The 19,502-nt window shown below is 51.0% G+C and overlaps 1 protein-coding gene across 1 annotated transcript; it reads right to left on the bottom strand.

The window, feature by feature from the left end:
- Window positions 1–10,273: 10,273 nt before the first annotated feature.
- fbxw10 (F-box and WD repeat domain containing 10) lies at window positions 10,274–19,499 on the bottom strand. The gene is made up of 14 exons (XM_072712803.1): window positions 18,555–19,499; window positions 18,238–18,405; window positions 17,942–18,148; window positions 15,470–15,597; window positions 14,563–14,679; window positions 13,942–14,054; window positions 13,642–13,845; window positions 12,572–12,693; window positions 12,303–12,457; window positions 12,059–12,201; window positions 11,798–11,956; window positions 11,466–11,695; window positions 11,200–11,373; window positions 10,274–11,120 (listed from the first exon to the last, which is right to left on the bottom strand). Exons 1-14 carry the CDS (start codon window positions 19,075–19,077, stop codon window positions 10,477–10,479), a joined length of 3,087 nt encoding a protein of 1,028 aa, XP_072568904.1. The 5' UTR covers window positions 19,078–19,499; the 3' UTR covers window positions 10,274–10,476.
- Between the last annotated feature and the right edge of the window lie 3 nt (window positions 19,500–19,502).

Genomic DNA, 19,502 nt, shown 5'->3' with positions numbered 1-19,502 from the left:
TCCTACCACCTGGTATGTGAGGGCAGTAAGTTTGGTGCTTTAGCCCAAAGTCTGCTAGAAACTGTGAAGTAACAGAGAAAATGCCATCAAATTACCAAAAAATTGGCAAGGCACGCCGGATGTTCCGTATGAAAAGCCAACTGTATGTTTACTGGCTGGTAGACGGGGTGCGATTAAACGTTCATCAGCGCCACCTGCTGGTAAGAAAGGAAAGACATGATGCAAAACACATGGACATTTCAAGCCATCCTTGTAACGCAGATCATTTGTCACCGGTCTGACCTTAGAGATGAGGGCCGTATCGGATTCCCACGTTCCACGCTGAAGGGGACTGGTTCCCTTCAGACTTGTGCGTGCGGTAAACAGCCCGGCCTGGTGCCTTTGGAAAGTCAAGGACTTTGCTGATGGACTTGACACTTTCCCTTCAGTCGACGACACAGAGGAGCTTAAAGAACAGCTCCCCCAGCAGGCCCCGGGTTGATAAAGCAGCTGGTAAACATTAAGCCGAACTCCTCACACTTCATTCGTCTGCTGTGTCGTTCACCCGGCAGCCGTGGGACCCAGACGCCCGGCAATGCTCACATGCAAACGACACCTCACAAGCACTACAGAGTCACGAAAATCGAAAAGGGTCCCAAATGGAAAATCCCCTGAACACTGGGCCTGAGCAAAGTGAGGTGTGAGTGTTAAGGAGTGAGGTCACTGAATCTAGCAGGTGTTCCTTTTTGGAGGTGGGGGGGGCTGGCTCATCCTCCTGTCCCGCTCAGAACCGCTGACAGGTCGGGGGCAGCTGGTGTGGGACGTTTCTCTGAGAGGAGTCCCTCAGGGTGCCATAACTGTCCGTGTGGAGGGACCACAGCAAAGCCAGCTGACCGTCTCGGAGCGGCCATGACATCAGCTCACCATGGCTGGCACCTAGGAAGTGTAGGGCTCCCTGTGGGGCAGCGGGGGGGGGGGTTACTATGGTCACAGGCAGGTCTGTGGACAGGTGTCACTCTAGTCATGAAGGAATGTCACAGAAAACTTGGGGGGGGGCATCTGGTACAGCAGCTTAGCAGCCCCCCCCCCCCCCCCACTCTGATCGGGTATAAAAGGCAGCTGCATGTTTTTACAGCTTGTGTTCATCAGACCTACAAAATAACGTCTGTTGGAGAAGCAGAACTGAAAAACTCACCCATTCATCACCAGAGAACTGGGACAGTGGTCACACCCCCGAATCTGCGGGGGTGGGGGGCCATGCCTGGGACGAGCAGTGAGAGTGGCTAATTTTCAGATCCCCCCAATCTTCAGTGTATGGCTCAAAGCCCCCCTCCCCCCATTATTCTGACTGTCTTCTAGTTGACAATTTCTTTCCACATCCTATCGCCTACGCAGAAAACCCATGCAGGCCTGGACCATCTCATGCCAGGTGGGGCCAACGCAACCAACCAGAGGTGCGTTTCCCAAAACCATAGTTGCTAACTTGCGTGGTTCAAACTATGTAAGTACGACGCAGGTGTTTTGCCCAAACAATAGTTCGGACTACGGACGTAACAATACTGTGGACTTGCGTAGTACGATGCATCGTTAAACGACGCAGGTGTTTCCCAAAACCATAGTTCGAACGCACGTTCACAAACATTGTCGTTAAGTTGCGTAGTTCCGGGTAAATTCGTCAGCGATGGTGGAAAATGCAGTCTACTTCACAAATAATGTGAAGTGGCCTGAAAATGTAGTTTGAAACGTAATTGTAGTGTGGGTCTCTGGTCATAATTAAGTACGGTATGGCTTTCTGGATAAGATTGCCCACCCCTGTAGTAGCATATGCAGTTAGTGTGTATTGCTTGGTAAAGGATATTGTGTACCCAGTGGTCATTGTGCCATATGGTACACTTCGCCACATATAGTAAAAAAAAATTGAGAAATAATAATAAAAGAACATTTCTAAAATAAAAAGATAAGAATAAAACCCAATAATAATAATAATAAATCATTATCCCTTGTATGTGTACATGTGTGTATTTGTAGCCCTATGCAGACCATTGGGTGTTGTGCAGTTTCTTCATTACACAAATAACTTAAGAGGGACAACAGTTGCCTTAGAAAAGAGTACAGCATTTTGATGAAGTACTCCTTATTCACTGACAGCTGTCATTGCCATAATGGAAGAGCAGAATGACACTACAGCAGTCAGATACGAATCCATGCCTTTGTATTCAGGAAATGACGTCTGTAATGTTTGGATATTACACACACCTGTCTGTTCCAGTCAGCCACTAACATTCTGTAAGCGGCAACGTCGGACCAGGAATTTGTAAGTGTTCGTAGTGTGACTGAAACACAATGAACTGCAATCCAGCGTAATTGCAGATGGAACGTCTTTCACAAAATGCAGTGTCATAGCTAAAAGTTCTGTTTACCAGTCCAAGAAGCGTCTCAAGCAGCGTGACATGCTAGGGGGCGGCGTGACATGCTAGGGGGCGGCGTGACATGCTAAGGGGCGGCGTGACATGCTAGGGGGCGGCGTGGCGCGCTAGGGGGCGGCGTGACGCGCTAGGGGGCGGCGTGACATGCTAGGGGGCGGCGTGACGCGCTAGGGGGCGGCGTGGCGCGCTAGGGGGCGGCGTGACATGCTAGGGGGCGGCGTGGCGCGCTAGGGGGCGGCGTGACGTGCTAGGGGGCGGCGTGGCGCGCTAGAGGGCGGCGTGGCGCGCTAGGGGGCGGCGTGGCGCGCTAGGGGGCGGCGTGACATGCTAGGGGGCGGCGTGACGCGCTAGGGGGCGGCGTGACATGCTAGGGGGCGGCGTGACGCGCTAGGGGGCGGCGTGGCGCGCTAGGGGGCGGCGTGGCGCGTGGGGATGCAGAGTGACCTCCAGGTGCCTGCAAAGCTGTGTGGCTGCTCCCCATCCCAGTCACGCCCGGTGGGGCGGAAGCACTTGTTGCTGATGGATCCAGGTGCTTAATGGCTTGTTAAACTGGGATTTAAGCACTTTATTGCCACACTGATAAAGCTGCCCATTAGCCACCTTTGCCTGTCGATATCAGGGTCCTCCTCTGCTCTCACTTGGCTGAAATCAGGGAAGAGAGTGTGAGAGGGAGGCCTAGATGGGGGGTGATGTCACTGAAACACTTATGGTGCGTTCGTTTTTCTCTCGGAACTCGGAAATTCCGAGTTGAGTGACATCACGTCCGACAATCTCCCGTTCGAGCTACCCACATCTTGGAACAAACATGGCTGCCTCCATGAACACGTTGCTGTGTGTTGTTGCTTTATATTTTAGCAGATTTGGAGTTTTCCAAATGAAGAAAATGGAGAAATTTAGATTTTTCCGAGAGACAAACAAGAAACACGAACTAGTCAAACCACATTAAAAGCTTTATAAAATATTTTAGTACATTCATAGCGATATTCTTTTTTCGAACAGTAAATAAACTACAAACAAACCAAGTCGCCATGTTGAAATTACGTCACAAGGGCAACTCGGGCAACAAAATCTTATCCGACTTCAACGTCATAAAAGGGGCGTGTTTCCGACGGGAAGTGATGTTTTTCGTGACGTATCGTGACGTTTTCATCCGAGTTCCGACTTGGAGAGAAATAATCGAACGCACCATTAAAGAACCAGCAAGGAGAACCTCGGATGAGGTTTGACTGGATCCTGAATGTCTTGTGGAAATATATTACAGTAAAATCACCCCCCCCCCCTCTCCCCATTGAACATTTATATCAGACAGGGTTGGGGGGAGCTGGACTGCAGATGCTGTATGTATAATTTGGTGCCTTTCTATATAGCGCCTTTCTATATAGCGCCTTTCCATATAGCGCCTTTCTATATAGCACCTTTCCCAACACATTTAGTACCAAAGACTAAGCTTAGGTAGTGAAGGTTTGGAGTTTCTCACAAAGGGACTTTAGCAACACAATTAGCAAAGTGTCTCTAAGGCGATTAACTCTGCAGAATTTTAAAAGCAAGTCTGAAAACATTCGATTCAGACGAGAGGAAAATAAAAACTCCCCAAGCTGAAGTGAGAAAATCCTCAAGCCGGCTGCCAGAGTTCACAGAGCTCCATGCTGGAACGTGAGCAGGTCGCCTGTGATGGCGCGTCCTTCCAGGATTTGGAGTGACCTCACTGTGGGCAGAGGCTGACCAAAATACCCCCACCAATCACAATTCCAGTCCCTCCCTGATTCTCCTAGAGTTCAACGTGCAATTTAAGTAATACTCTGTTCAGAAGCAGCACTTAAACTCTCAGACCGTTCTCTCCACGTTTATTTTTACAGTAAACACACATGAACCCGCTTAGAACTCGCTGATTTGTCTGATTTCTAAATCATTTTAATTGACTAATTGGTTGTGAAAAGCAGAGGGCGCCCTGGTGCCATCGTGGGGAAACTCCCATACGCACCTCACATCGTGCCCCGTGCCATCGTGGAGTTAAAGGTAGGAAGGAGACAGTAGATGAATATATAGAAAAATATAGGGTGTATGGGGAAATAACGACGGTGCAGCGCGGGCGGGGCTGCTGAATCATTTATACCCGACTTACGTCTGGAGAACTAGCGGAGCTCCGTGCGATCGGTGAGGTACGGACACCCTCTAGTGGAAGGATATGGGAGTGCATGCTACCCTTATGGAAGCACATAGAACTTATGAAAAATTGCGTCTTTCAAATGGTGAATCAATCTACAGGTGAGGTTGGGGAGCATGCAGCATCCAGCAAACGACGAAACACCTCGACATCCCGACAACCACCCTCCAGTCTGACACGTGGTCAGAGCAGCCAACTCTCACAGGTCCAGCGTGACACGCACGCTTTCAGACTCTCGCACGTCCAGCGTGACACTCACGCTTTCAGACTCTCGCACATCCAGCGTGAGACTCATGTCTCTCTCAGGCTCACGCAAGAAATCTTACGGCAAATCTATACTGTTCCATTATGAACCTAAATCAGCTACATCAAAAGTGTTGGGGTAGTTTGCAAACCCTACAGATATTTAAAAGCTAGTAAAACTGTTACATACATGTAAATGCGTGTGTGTCACGGCTACGTCACGTAGGCCAAATGCCACACTTAAGGAAAAGGGGCAGTTATAACCCAATAGGTACCCTAATCACAAAGCCCCACTAGTTAGAACCCCAGATGACCACTTTGCCCCCAATAACCCCTACAAGCCTCCATTACGCCACCCGATGTAACAATAGGGCACCAGGACCCTCCAGTTTGGTTCAGACTGGTTGTGCTGGTATGAGTCGCTCCACACACCCCCAAACACCTGACGGCTCTTATTTCACCAATTTATTAAACAGGGAGTAAAAACATACACACTTTAAAGTGCCAAGGCTAGCAAATGTCATGCGAAGACATATAGTAAAAATTCAATAAAATTCCCTTCAGGGTCCACCATCAAGTCGGTGGGGCCAGGCGATGTCCGTGCAGTAGATGGTCCCCACTAGCCTGTTTCCGTCCACCCGAGCTCAGCGCGGGGGCAGTGCCCGGTCGCTCTCCCCCGCTCCGGCGTCAAGGCGACTCCCTCTCCGACAGAGCGTCTCGAGGCGCGATCGCTGCGTCTCTTCCCTCCCAGTGCTGTCCTTCTCACAGGCTGTCCTCGATGTCCGCAGTCTCCCTCCGGGGTGTTCCGCTCTCCGGTATCGGTTCCGCTCTCCGGTACCGGCTCCGCTCTCCGGTACCGGCTCCGCTGTCCACGGTCTCCCGGCTGGTACTTTTTTTCTTTCTCCTTCCGGGGTTCCTCTTCTCTTGTGTGATCCTCCTTCACTTTCCCAACCAATCCCAATTCCCCATACATAGTTCAGGGGCCACAATTGCCAAGGCAATTAGTTAGTCCAGCGATCCGGGCTGGCATACCAAAGTCACGAGGGTACAAACAAAACCCCACATGCCCGTAATGCCCAAACCCTACCTAGTGCCCACGTGACATGTGCAGACTCGTCTCGAACTGAAAATCTGCTGACCAAAGGCAACCCTGCACATGCCCCAGTCTCCCCCAGTCGGAAATGGGCATCCATCTGCCGCAGCCAGGTGATATGTGGGCGTCCCCTCGGCCTGGTCCAGCCACTCGGGTCCTCAGCAATGAGGATCCTGTGAGCCGGATCTCCCTCAGAGAAACGCACCACATGGCCGTAGTGCCGTAACTGACGCTCCCTCACTGTGCAGGTAATGTGCCTCATTTGGGACTCAGGACTCCTCTAGCAACCGCTCATTCAACACAAAGTCAAAGCAGTCAGCTGCTACAATCCACAACAGATATATCGTTAGTTTGAACTTGCAGATGTACAGTAACAGCTGACGGAACTGAACTTTTGTTTGGACACAGATAGTACTGTGTGGCACTCAATGTATGACCCACACACACTCAGCACACAAACACACACGTTTGTACTCATATCTTCCGGGACCGTCTGTTCATTTATTTCAGAAAAACTGTAATCCCAACATGACGACCTTAACCCCTACCCAGCCCTAAGCTTAACCATAAGTAACCAAACAAAATACGAGACTTTTGGTATTTTTAGTGCTTTGATTGCAGTCACAGATTTTCATATTATTGAATTTTCCCTTGTGGTAAAAATGGTGTGGCGATGATAAAAATGGTCCTCACAATGTAATGTTTACCTGGACCACACACACACACACATACATACACACACACACACACACACACACACATACACACACACACACACACACATAAATTTTTTCGGCCCCTACAAACGGGAACTTAGTTTTATAAAATGTTTTATAAAAGTCCTGTATTTTGTTTGGTTATTTATTTATGGATGGATGGATGGAGACTCAAAATGAACCTACACCCTCCTGAACACACATCCAAATGCAGGGGAACAAACCTAACTGGGGTGGCGGTGGGAATTTTGTTTAATTAAGGGTGGCTGCGTTTAGCAGTTTGGATCCAGTAACGTCCAATAGAGAACTACGGTTCTGGAGGGACCGGCGGAGAGGGCAGGGACTAGTGCAGGAGGGGGTCAGCCTGTTCAGAAGGACATAGCGGCTACAACAAGGCACTCTCAGATCACGCGTAACATGTCTGTCGGTGAGGCCAATCAGTGAACGGCCCAAACCCCACCGGACAATCTGATTGGCTTCCCAGCTGCCAATCAGATCAGGGCTGATTCGCTTAGATAGCGCTCCTGCATCGCTAGGCAGGGATCTCCGAAGAGGTCACAGTGTAACCGATCTGAGCTGGAACCACAAGCTTCTCTGGGGAGCCCTTGGCCTGTGGGCGGGGCTTAGCCAGCGAGTCCACCTGCATCAGCGCCACCTCCCAAAGAACATCACTGTCTATGACCATAGATCCACGAAAGAGGGGGCAAGAGAATGGGAGAGAGAGAGAGATTCACCTTTTATATAGTACCTTTCAGAAGACCCCAAGGTGCATGACAAGAGTGTGTGGCAATACATTATTACTGCGTTTATACAAAAGGTATCATGAAAGAGGGAAAAGTGGAAAAATGGCAGAAAACAAAGGGAGCGCTGGGGATGTAGACTGACAAACAGCAGGCGCAGTCTGGGGGAAGGCAGTGGGCTCCGTCCCGGGACCAGTGACCTGGCTGTCACACGCACTGGCCACTGCGGCTGGGCCTGTCCCTCTCACTCCCTGAAGAGCGCTGACTCAGCGCATGTGATCACAGGGATCATATTAGTATTGGTGCCGGGGGCCATTGAGCAGAGCATCTGTGTGTCATGCAAATCCTGCCTGACCGCGTCCCGGCTCCAGTGGGCCCCCGTCAGAGCTGTCAAAGCCAGCCCCCCCCCCCCCCCCCAGCCCCGCCTCCCAACCCCCACTCAGCCCAAATCCCTGCCCCACAATGCTCTGGGTTCACATCTTCCTAGAAAAAGGGCAACTTAAAAAGCCCTATTTGGAGGACACCACCGTGCTTGACAGCCCCCCCCCCCAGCTCCTAAACCTTTTTTTTTACTGGGGAACCATCCACCAGCACCCCACCCCCCATATAAGTCTCCCTTTTCTACCTTTTCTTTGATTTCACGCTCGTTATACCATGGTGACCCCCAACCGAGGGGTCATGTACCTGGGGGAACAATGGGCAGCTGAGTGCTTTGGACCCCCCCCCTCCCCCGCCGATGCACTCAACGCCCCCGGAGAAAAGGGGGCACAGTACACCCCAATTTTCTGCAGATTAAACCAAATTAGCAGCTGGCTGCCTTTCTGGAAGAGGGATTCTCATTCTCTGGCTGGGAGGCGTGTCCTTTCCCGCCCCCTCCCCCCCAGTCACTTTACAGCTGTTCTATTTGAAGGCCCTGTGAGCCCCCAAACACCACCACACCTCCTTTAATGATGCCCCCGGGGCAGCTGGGTGCCAGCGGCCTCACCAGCGGAGCGGAGAGACACCCCCTGCTTCACCCTGATGACCCCCCCCCCCCCCCCCGCAGGTCACTGGGGGCCGGGGACTCTGCTGAACACCTGTCCACCACACAGATAGAGAGACACAGGCACACTGGCAGACTGATGTGGGACCAGCCCCCCCTGGCAGAGTCACCCTTCTAATCAGGCAGGTGACAGACGACCATAACGTGCTGGGTCATCAAAACCGCACTCAGCAGCGCTGCTTTGAGACACACCCCCCAGAGGAGGGACGCTCAGAGCAGGTTGGAGGGCGGGGGGGGGGGCACAGGAAACCTGCCATCTCTGGTGGCCGTCGGCAAAAGAAATCCTTGAACTCAGCGTCTCTGCGGGACAGATGACAAATCAGAGTAATGGAGCCTCTTAGTGGTGCTGATTCTGAAAGAAGGGCCGGGGGGGGGACGGCAAAGGCTGTAAATCCTGGCTGTCCTGGGATAAGGGACATACAGGAAGCCAAGTCACAGAGTGAACAGCCCACAGATGCCACTCTCCCACCTTCATACTGTTATTCTGGAATATTCCACGGATGACAGTCAGACGAAGAGCCTCACTTAGGGATTTAACCACAGAGACCCAGTGGTCTTTAAATCCCAGCCAATGACTCAGGAAGAAAGGATGAGTGAGTGAGATATCTGGGCAGTGACAGCAGGGGGCGCTCTCACAGGCTGCCTGAGTCTCCCCCAGCCTGCACCCCGGTGTGGGTGTGGCACCATCAGGACCCACGGATCTCACGGTGATCCAGATTCCCAGAGACCCGCTAGACAGCCGGAGACCTGGAGAGGCACCGAGGGCATACAGCACATAGAGGACAGGGCCTACCATGCAGTCAGGCAGCCATGCAGCCACGCAGACATGCAGTCATGCAGTCATGCAGCCATACACCCCGACTGCACAGTGATGCACAGTAGGCATTCCTCTCCTCCAACAGCAGTGTCCTGGTCGTGAGCCTAGTATAGGCCAGCTTGAAGGCCTACCCCGGGGAGACAGAGCAGAATGCAGGCCGTCACCCTTAACCTGTCTGCTGCTGCCCCCTGCTGGCCATGATCAGATATGACGTGACAAATATCCAGGGAAAAGAGGCTGGAAGATGGATGGTTGAAGTTATGTGAAAAAATTCCAATGCATCACGAAAAAGGAGGAATGAGGGGTTGAGAAAATAAAGGTGGTTTATTTACATGATGCACACACACCTGTTTGTATTCATATCTGTGGGGACCGTCTATTCATTTCTAGGGAAAAACCCAAATCCCAACAATGACACCTTAACTCCTACCCAGCCCTGACCGTAACCAAATAACCAAACAAAAGCCTTTTGGCATTTTTGGTTTTTTGATTGCAGTCACGGATTTTTATAAAAATGAGGTTATAAAAAATGTCCCCAAGGTAAAAAGTTACAGGTTTTTGTCATATTGTGGAGAAATTTGGTCCCCACTGCATAATAGTTACAAAAATGCACACACAGACACACACACACAGACACATACAGACACACACACACAGACACATACAGACACACACACACACACACAGACACACACACACAGACACACACACACACACACAGACACACACACAGACACACACACACAGACACACACACACACACACAGACACATACAGACACACACACACACACACAGACACACACACAGACACACACACACAGACACACACAGACACACACACACAGACACACACACACACAGACACACACAGACACACACACACACATACACACACACAGACACACACACACAGACACACACAGACACACACACACAGACACACACACACAGACACACACAGACACACACACACACACAGACACACACACAGACACACACACACAGACACACACAGACACACACACACAGACACACACACACAGACACACACAGACACACACACACAGACACACACACACAGACACACACAGACACACACACACAGACACACACACACAGACACACACACACAGACACACACACACAGACACATACACACACATACACGGCTCCTCAGCCCTCCCCTCTCAGACACAGGCCACGCAGCCCGGTTCGCCTCCCGCATGCTCGGGATGGATGGGGGCCCCCTCGCCCTCACTGGTCAGGCTCGCCACCACTGTGCATTGCCCCGCCTCGTCCCGAGGACCTCCTGCTCCCGCTGGGCTCGCACCCACAGCCACTGCTCCTCCTCCAGTTGTGTGGTGGTGGGTAGGCGGAAGGGGCCGGAAGGGGTCCGGTGGGCGGGACCACGCTGGGGTGGGGGCTCCGTGCCGTCAGGCAGCTGGAACCCCACGTGGGGGCTGGGCTGCCTGCTCCATGTGTGCTGGGGCGGTTGGGGGGGGACGGAGGGACATGGCGTGCGGCGTGGTGCCGGTGGGGAAGCCCCCCCCCCACCTTCCTTGGGGTGGGGGGTAGCAGAGTAGATGCACCGCTGTGTTTGGGGATCTGGGTCCAGGTGAGCAGCAGGATTTCGGTCTGGCTCATACCAGTGTTGGGCAGCTCAACCTCACACCCCCTCCCTGCAGGGGGCGCTGGTAAGCACAGTTTCTGTGGCGATGAGGATTTGGCCACGGCGTCCTTCCTGGCGGCACTGGGTGGGGATTCCCACATGTCCCACATGTCCATGTTTCGGGGCTGTGGCTCGGGCCGCTGAGCATGCTGGGAGATCTTTGCCGTCTGTAGGACAGCCCTCTTACCACCAGACGGGACACTCCTCACTGGCCTGTACCACTTCTTTGCTGGGGAGGTGAGGGGAGGCAGACAGACATCCTCACTACAGACTCCCCACATCAAAGAAGACCGTCCCCACTGACTTACCAGATCCAGCAGTGTCAGCGTCCCTTGAGAGGCTGCCCCCCGCAGGCCTGCCTGACCCCGATCCACCCCACGGCCTCCTGATCAGCAGGTGGGGGCGGGTCCTGGTGAGGCAATAGGCCCGATGCTCTCTCCTGGCATCACTGGGGAACTCCGTCTGGACCCCAAATATGTCTCCTGCCGATCAAACGATTTTCAGACTTTTTAGGTACCAAAGACCAAGACTCTCACCTGGTAGCTGAAACGCCGCAGGGACTCATGGATCATACCTGGCACCTGCCGAGCTCTCGCAGCAGGTGGCGCCGCCCTTCTGGCCGCATTCCTACCCTCACAGGGGAGGGTGCGGCGGAAAGAGCTCCCCAAGGTGCGTGGATCCTCCTCTACTGCGGGCCTCCAGGATGCCAGCGGAACATCAGGCAGGTTCTCTGCTGCAGTGTAGTCCCAGTGGACCGCGCTGAACCTCAGCAGCACCAAGGTGGCGCTGGTGTTCACAACGATCCTGCAGAGGGAAAAGGATAGACCTCAAGCCACATGGTAATACCAAGGGGAGGGGCAAGAGGAAAAGACAAGGCATGGAGCAAAGCAGGGGGTGGGGGCTCACTTGTTCGGGTGCGCATGCAGGGAGCGCACTGGGATCTGCTGGCTGCCAGCCCTGATTACCCTCAGGCACTGCCCCGACAGGAAGCTGAAGATGCGGATCTTGCCGTCGCCGCAGCCAGTGATCACGCGCAGGAAGAGGAATGCCAGGGCCAGCACCTCCCTGAGGAGCAGCCAGCGCCGACAGTCACCGTCGCATCCCAGTCGGCGAGCAGAGAGCCCATACCCAAGCGGAAGCGGGAGTCACGGCCCCACCCCTACTCACGCAGGATGCCGGAAGGTCATCAGGCTGCCCTCGAACCCGCAGCTGGTGCTCCAGGCCCTCACCAGTCCGTCGCCACCCCCAGAGAGGATGTGCCACGGATCGCAGAAGAGGCAGCTGACGGGGCCCTCGTGGGCGGCGATGGCCTACCGAAGGACAGAGAGACAAAGATTTGGGGGGGGGGGGGGTTGCCGTCAATCCGCCAGCTGAGTGGAGAACGTGGGAGGAGGCGAGAGGAGGCACTCACCCGGAGGAGCGTGGCCGTCTCCAGGTCCCCCACCTTCAGCAGACCCTGATCACAGCCACTCAGCACCAGGTTCTTTTGGATCTTCACGCACAGGATGGGCTTGTCATGGTGGAACTTCAGCTTTTTGTAGCACTTTCCAGTGTGAAGGTTCCACACTGTCACCAGAAGAAGAACACAGTCACACTGCTGACGCCCCCCCACTGACGTCATGTGACTGTCATACATCAATAATACGCTCAAAGTGTCAGCAGGCGCCGAGTGACCCTCACCTTTCACCTTGCAGTCCTTGGCTCCGGAAACCAGCAGGTTTTCTTGCAGATCCAGGCAGTTCACGGCACCAGTGTGACCAAAGTACACCTTCATGCACAGCCCAGTCTGCAGGCTCCAGCACCTTGGTGGGGGGGGGGAGAGATGGGAATTCCAGGCCCCCATCTGTACAGTACATGTGCTAGACAACTGGATCCCACTGGATCTTCAGAATGAGCCACTCAGGCAAGATTGTACGTTATGTCACATGCCTCGCCAACCAACCGGTACCTGAGCCATGCCGCGAAGAGAGAAGAGTTACAGTGCGGTTCCAGCTCGCTTCGGTTTTCCACTGCAGAAGGACCGGCTCGGTAAAGGCCATCACACAGTACATCATGATTTACTATGTGCAATGATTATTTAATTTTACTGTCTGCTAGCATGTCTGTGAGAATCACCATGTTATGCAAGTATCAAGCACTAGTAGAATTAGCACTGGCTTGTATAAATTTGCATAACAAATCCATTCTGTTCAGCTGTTCTACAGTACATTTTTAAGTAGGTTGGAAACTTTCAAGTTCTGAATTATCGGGAATGCATTAATACATCACGATGTGCAATACTACTACTAATAAATAATATATAGAATATGCCATTTTTTTCCTCCAAATAATCCATGCATATCGATGCAGATCACTGGTATCAATGTGCATTTCGACCAATCAGATGGTGGTGACGCAACCACCTTGGTTTGTCACGCTGTTGGCTCTGCAGGGCATGTCTGTGTAGATATAATGGAAAGCTGCTATAAGCTGTGCGATACGCTCAGTGATCTGTACGGTGTCTCAGTGACAGGGTCACTATACAGAGGAGGAGAAGAGATGAATGGTACAAATTGGGCTTTGCTGTTATACCTTTTAAAACCCCAAAATGATTCAGAAAATTGGCCAGTCAGCTGATAGGTAAACGACTGCAAAAAACCTAACTATAAAAACCTCACTCTGTGTAATTCACAGTAAGCCGGACCGCTGCTAGAAAGGCTTTTCCGGAAGCGTGAGCACTGGCGTGTGTGGGAGAGAGGAGCTGCTCGGACCTGATCGTGAGGTCGCAGCCTGCACTGAGGACGAGTCCCTGCTCCTCACTCAGCAGCACAACGCGGACACTCCCCGTGTGGCCCAGCAGGGGGAGCCTCACTGGCTTCACTGTCTTCGTGTCCAACAGCCGCACCGCCTTGTCCCTCGAACCCGTGGCCACCAGGTTCCCTCCACAGAAATGCACCACCCGCAGTGGGTCGTCCCTGAACCCAAGCACAGAGTAGGGATTTACAGCAGCCCGACCCGCCTCAACCACCTGACCGACGACACCACCCGCTCCCTGCGGTTCTGACCCCCACCCTGACTGCTCAGACAGCACGGTGACCCTGAACACGCCACAGTAGACGTTCCGCTCCTCCATCTGCAGTGCCCTGGTCACAACCCCAGCATGGACCGACTCAAAGGCTGTACCCTGGGGAGACAAAGTGGGTCACGCAGGCTGAGGCGAAGCAGGGCACCATCTTCATGGTGAAGCTCTGCTCCTTCAGAAACAGAGCTGAGGTCTGACAGGGACCATGGCCACAATCAGATCCTCTCTAAATTCAAAACTGACCTAAAAAACACTTAAACATATCAGGTAATCAATGTCAGTCATGAAATATGTAGTTCAGCAAGTATCTCAACATGCTAACAATATGAAGGTCATGGGTTCGAATCCCACGGAACACACCTAGGTTGTAACTGTAGGTTGCTTTAGATAAATGTATTAGGTTGTTGATTCATTACTCACATTTTTGTGTTACATTTGTCCCACAATATAACCAAATTAACTACTAGCCCTCCTATAAATGATCTGTTACATTCAATGAAATCAAAATAATATAAGTACAAACACTGTCTGTCGCACACTGTGAATTAAAATGAGTGGTTAAAACACCACATGGCACTAACGAGATGGCTGTGAAAATGTCCAGCTTTACCCTCCTGGTGCTGGAAACACACTCTCTGGTCTGCAGGTGCTCTTCCTCCTCCCTGATGGGAACCAGTACCTCCCGAATTCTGGCATAGACTGGATTGGGCCCTGAGCAGAAATCGGCCTGAGGAGGCATGAAAATGCCCTGTCACCAGGAGACAATGAACAACACGCTCATCCAGCAGGGGGCGCCTATCAACACGATTATCCAGCAGGGGGCGCCCATTAACACACTCCTCCAGCAGGGGGCGCCCATTAACACACTCATCCAGCAGGGGGCGCCCATTAACACACTCATCCAGCAGGGGGCCCCTATTAACATACTCATCCAGCAGGGGGCGCCTATCAACACGCTCATCCAGCAGAGGAAACCTATCAACACGCTCATCCAGCAGGGGGTGCCTATTAACACGCTCATCCAGCAGGGGGGCGCCTATTAACACATTCATCCAGCAGGGGGCGCCCATTAACACGCTCATCCAGCAGGGGGGCGCCCATCAACACGCTCATCCAGCAGGGGGTGCCCATTAACACGTTCATCCAGCAGGGGGCGCCTATTAACACACTCATCCAGCAGGGGGCGCCCATCAACACGTTCATCCAGCAGGGGGCGCCTATTAACACACTCATCCAGCAGGGGGCGCCCATCAACACACTCATCCAGCAGGGGGTGCCCATTAACACGTTCATCCAGCAGGGGGCGCCTATTAACACACTCATCCAGCAGGGGGAGCCCATCAACACGTTCATCCAGCAGGGGGCGCCTATTAACACACTCATCCAGCAGGGGGCGCCCATCAACACACTCATCCAGCAGGGGGCGCCCATTAACATTATTAATCAGCAGGGGGCGCCCATCAACACGCTCGGATGCAGTTCTGGCCAGAGGAGTTTGGCTTGTGGTGTGTGGGTACCTCCATGGTTACCGCCCAGTTCTCCATCTTCCACCTGACTGTGAACTCCACCTGCACCTCCTCAGCCAGATCACGCCAGTGGCGGCACACAAACAGGCAGCTGCAGAGTGAGGCCTCGTCCAAGAGAGCTGGAACACACACGAGCACACACACACACACACACACACACACACACTTGGTACGAGCATGGTTCGAATTATGGTGGGTATTGTACCCCGCGATCAAGACCCAGACCCCCACAAAGAGACAAAAATAGCAGTTTGGGGGGGTCTTAACAAAAGATAAAATTTTCCTACAAGGTGAGGTTATGTAAAACGATTTCAGACACCCCTAATGTGGACCGTACCATTTTAACCACCTCGGCGCTAGAAGCAGCCAGTCGGTTGCGTCATTCATTCTCATTGAGTGACCTGTTCATTGTGTTTGTCTGTCATGGTGCTGTTTGTCATGCATTGGTAAATGTAAGTAGCCAGCAGAAGTGTACCCTGTTGGAAATTTGTTATTTTACAACCTTCATTTATTCGTTTAAGTGTTTCATCAACTAATGCAAGCTGACGTCTTTATAAGTTGAATTACTTACCATTGTCCTTCTGAGGCCGGTGTTCTGTCGAGATGAGCTACTTTGTCGAGGTATGCTACCGTAGTGCTAATCGATAGCCCTAACCATAGCTTGTATTTGGTGAGGTAAAATCCATCATGGTCATTTTCCAAGGAGATGAACTCCCTATGTTTCCATTCTAATTTTATCATGAATAAATTGTGCCATTCTGAAACTAATTCGTCACTTAGCCTGTGTGGTTTGTTATTAGGCTAATGTTAATGCATAAGAAGATCTAACATTATGCTCTGAAAAAACATTACTATAAGTGAATCCTATAAAAAAAAACTAGCTAGCAAATAATAAGCCCTATTAGTTAAATTTTAATAGTATTGATTCTGCATTCCACAATTTCATATTTATAGACATTTTTAGAAGCTTCAGCTAATAGCCCAGATACTGTTTTGTTAAATATAGATAAGATTTTATTCACAGACACACTATGAGGAAAAGGAAAGATGGAGACATCAGATACTTTTTTGGTGGTAAAAGAAGAAGAAGTAGGAAATATTAGTGTTAAGAGCTACAGAACATTACACTAAAAGTATAGGTGCAGTTTTGCAAACTTAATGTGTATGAAGGAAAGTGGTGGTCAGTAGAAGGCAGGATCAGGACAGTGAGCAGGCAGGTGAGTTAGAAATTAGGCTGTACTTTAAGATCTACTGTCTAATCAAGACAGATATTAGCCTAACAGGTAAATATTTATTTCTGAAGGCTGTTGGAGCTGGGGGGACTGAGAGGGCAGGAATAACACCAGACTGCTGGACCAGACCAGGCTGTTTGTAAATGTATAGGCTTATTACTTTTACTAGTATACTTCTTCTAGGATAATTCCTGAGAGTTATCAAAACCAAATTCTTTTGTATAGAGATAAGGATAACGAGATCTTCTGTATTGATTCTCATTTTGTCGCATGTCCAGACCATGACCGTGTGTTGCATACATGTTAGTAAACACCCTTAGCGCATCTTGCACTCTTAACATTGATCCTGGTGGCTATTCGTATTGACGCGGTAGCGGACCATAATGGTCATAGAAGTATTATGAAGGCAGTACCCCCCCCCCAATTATGGAGGGGTAATTCACACTCTGGGTACGAGCACAGACTCTGCAAAAGCACTTATCCTTCCCAGAGAGGTGGAGATGAGCCGCTAGAGGGCAGGAAAGTATCTAAGGTTGACGGGGTCAAAAAACAAACTGTGGATAAGCACTACTGCTGGGTATCTGCAGATTTAGGCTACATTTAAGGCCTGTTAACGCCACTTAAAATTAACTTAAAGGCCAGTTTCCAGTTTCACAATAAAAAAAACGGCAAAACACATGCAATGACGCAATGCAGTTACTTTAAGCGGTTGGCTGCATTGTGTTTTCCACATGCAGGGTGACATTCCACAACTTAGATTCCGATTGTTCTTCTTGTTTGAAGAACTTCATGCGCCGTATACCACGAGCCTCATATTCAAAGCGTTATTTGGCGTTTCCCTGGTGACGTTTATAAAGTCAGAAAGGCAAATAAAAGGGCCCCTACAATTAAATTAATATGATACTGTGAAAAGTTGGTAAGTTTCCTTTTAGCGAAAGAATCCTTAGAAAAGAACTGACTGAGAGCTACTATACCTGCTGTTGGTAAACACTAATGTCAGAAGCACCCATTTAGTGGCAGCCTCCAGTGAAAATGGATGTGAGCAATACAAATGTGCACTTCATCTAACTGTTGTAGGTCTCCTGCATTCCCATTGCCGCTTTAATAAGACGGAGCCGAAGAAACTAAATTCTGCTGGGTTAATGAGGCCATTTTCCTGTCACGGCAGCTCCTTACAGAGACTGAGCTGTAAGCATTAAATGCTGTTCTGCCCTTCTGAGTACTTTCTTACCTAAAATCCTTTTGGCCAGGTGCACCGGCAGCCGACGGATAAAATCCGTGTAGCGATTGACTGCAGACAGCAGCTCCGAGGCCCTGAGGAACGCCGTGAGAGCGGTGTCTTGGGAATACAGAGAGTTCCCATCGCCATCCCAGCTCCTGTCACGCACCCGAACCGCCGAGACTGACTGGGACGCCTCCGTCAGGGCATCGCTCCCTGCTGAGTGAGACGCATGGTGTCCGCATTACAGACATTATAGCAATTACATTAGGTCCCCCTGTTATGCAAATGCGCTTCCTCGATCATACCAGGATCTGGTGCAAGATCTATTTGCTGCTCCAGGTACCAGGCATCCTCCAGTGGTCCAAAGTTGGAACTGGCGCTGATGAGTAGGTCAAGCTCTCGGTGTTCATCCGAGTAGAAGGAATAATGTGATTCTGGGATGGAAGTAGCGTGGGCCTCGAGGTCATCTACAACTACACGGGATAAAGGAGTCAAACGACAGGTTCTTTGTCTCGTGTCTGAAATGTACGGTTGCATCTGGACTGTCAAACAGAAAATGTATTATGGTTTTAGGGACATGGCAAAGAAAACACAGAGATTTGCGTCGTTCGTCGCCACTTACTTACGTTATGATGGAGAAAAGCTCGACTTTCCCCTGCCAGAAGCCTCCGAGAAAGATTTCCCAGAACGTGAAGAAGACTGACATTGCAGAGAGGCAAAACTCCCAAAACGTAATTCGCTTTGGTCCAGTTTGAGCTGCAGCTGAACCACTTCCAGGTTTCCGTGATTTCCCCGTTGAGTACTTCGCTTCGGTCCGAACTCCAAGCGTCTAGATCCCCCGGCAGAGCCGGCCTTTGCTGACACCTGGCATAGGTAAAGTCTTTGCCCAGAGTTACCTGTAACAGCTGTTCGACGCTTCGCAGAATGTCCAGGCTCTGACAGCGAAGTAGTAAACCAGTGAGAAAGCGACTCTTCGGCGCGTCTCCGGCCCGCAGAAACCATTCGGCTGTGCGGGAGAGTCTGGACCCGAGGATGCAGAGCCGACACCGACACACCCGGACCCCCGGCACGCCGCTTCTGCAGCGAAGCCGGGGAGCTGAGCCTATTCTGAGCTCGCACTCTTCCTCTGCTCCAAAAAGGTCCATTTCGCTGCGCCTTTCAGCAGCAATTCGCTGCGCCTTTCAGTCCTACAAATTCTACCTGATTTGCATGTCAATTTATTTCAATTTTGACGATGAATTTGTAATAAACATTGAATAAACAATATTAACTTGTCACAATGTTTCCTTTGTTTAATTTGAATCAAGTTTTTGCTATTTTTGATACTTGTTTTGATACATTCAGCGATACATTGTAGAATTTAGCGTCCTAGAAAAAAGCTTATTGAAATACAGACCCGATATCTTGCAGTAAGTAAATGCCTATTAAAATTCCGCAGAAATGCCGGGGTTGTTGCCTTGTTGCTGTGCAACGGGCTTATAAATTCCTGCGCCACCCACCCAGAAAGAAGACGGAAAACAAAGCAAAGACACTGAATGGAAAATTAATTTTCCGCGTGCATCTTGGGTGT

Source organism: Paramormyrops kingsleyae, chromosome 5, assembly GCF_048594095.1.
Source record: "Paramormyrops kingsleyae isolate MSU_618 chromosome 5, PKINGS_0.4, whole genome shotgun sequence".
NCBI lineage: Eukaryota > Metazoa > Chordata > Actinopteri > Osteoglossiformes > Mormyridae > Paramormyrops > Paramormyrops kingsleyae.
The sequence above is the reverse complement of the archived record's forward strand: the minus strand, read 5'-3'. Positions and strand labels throughout refer to the sequence as shown.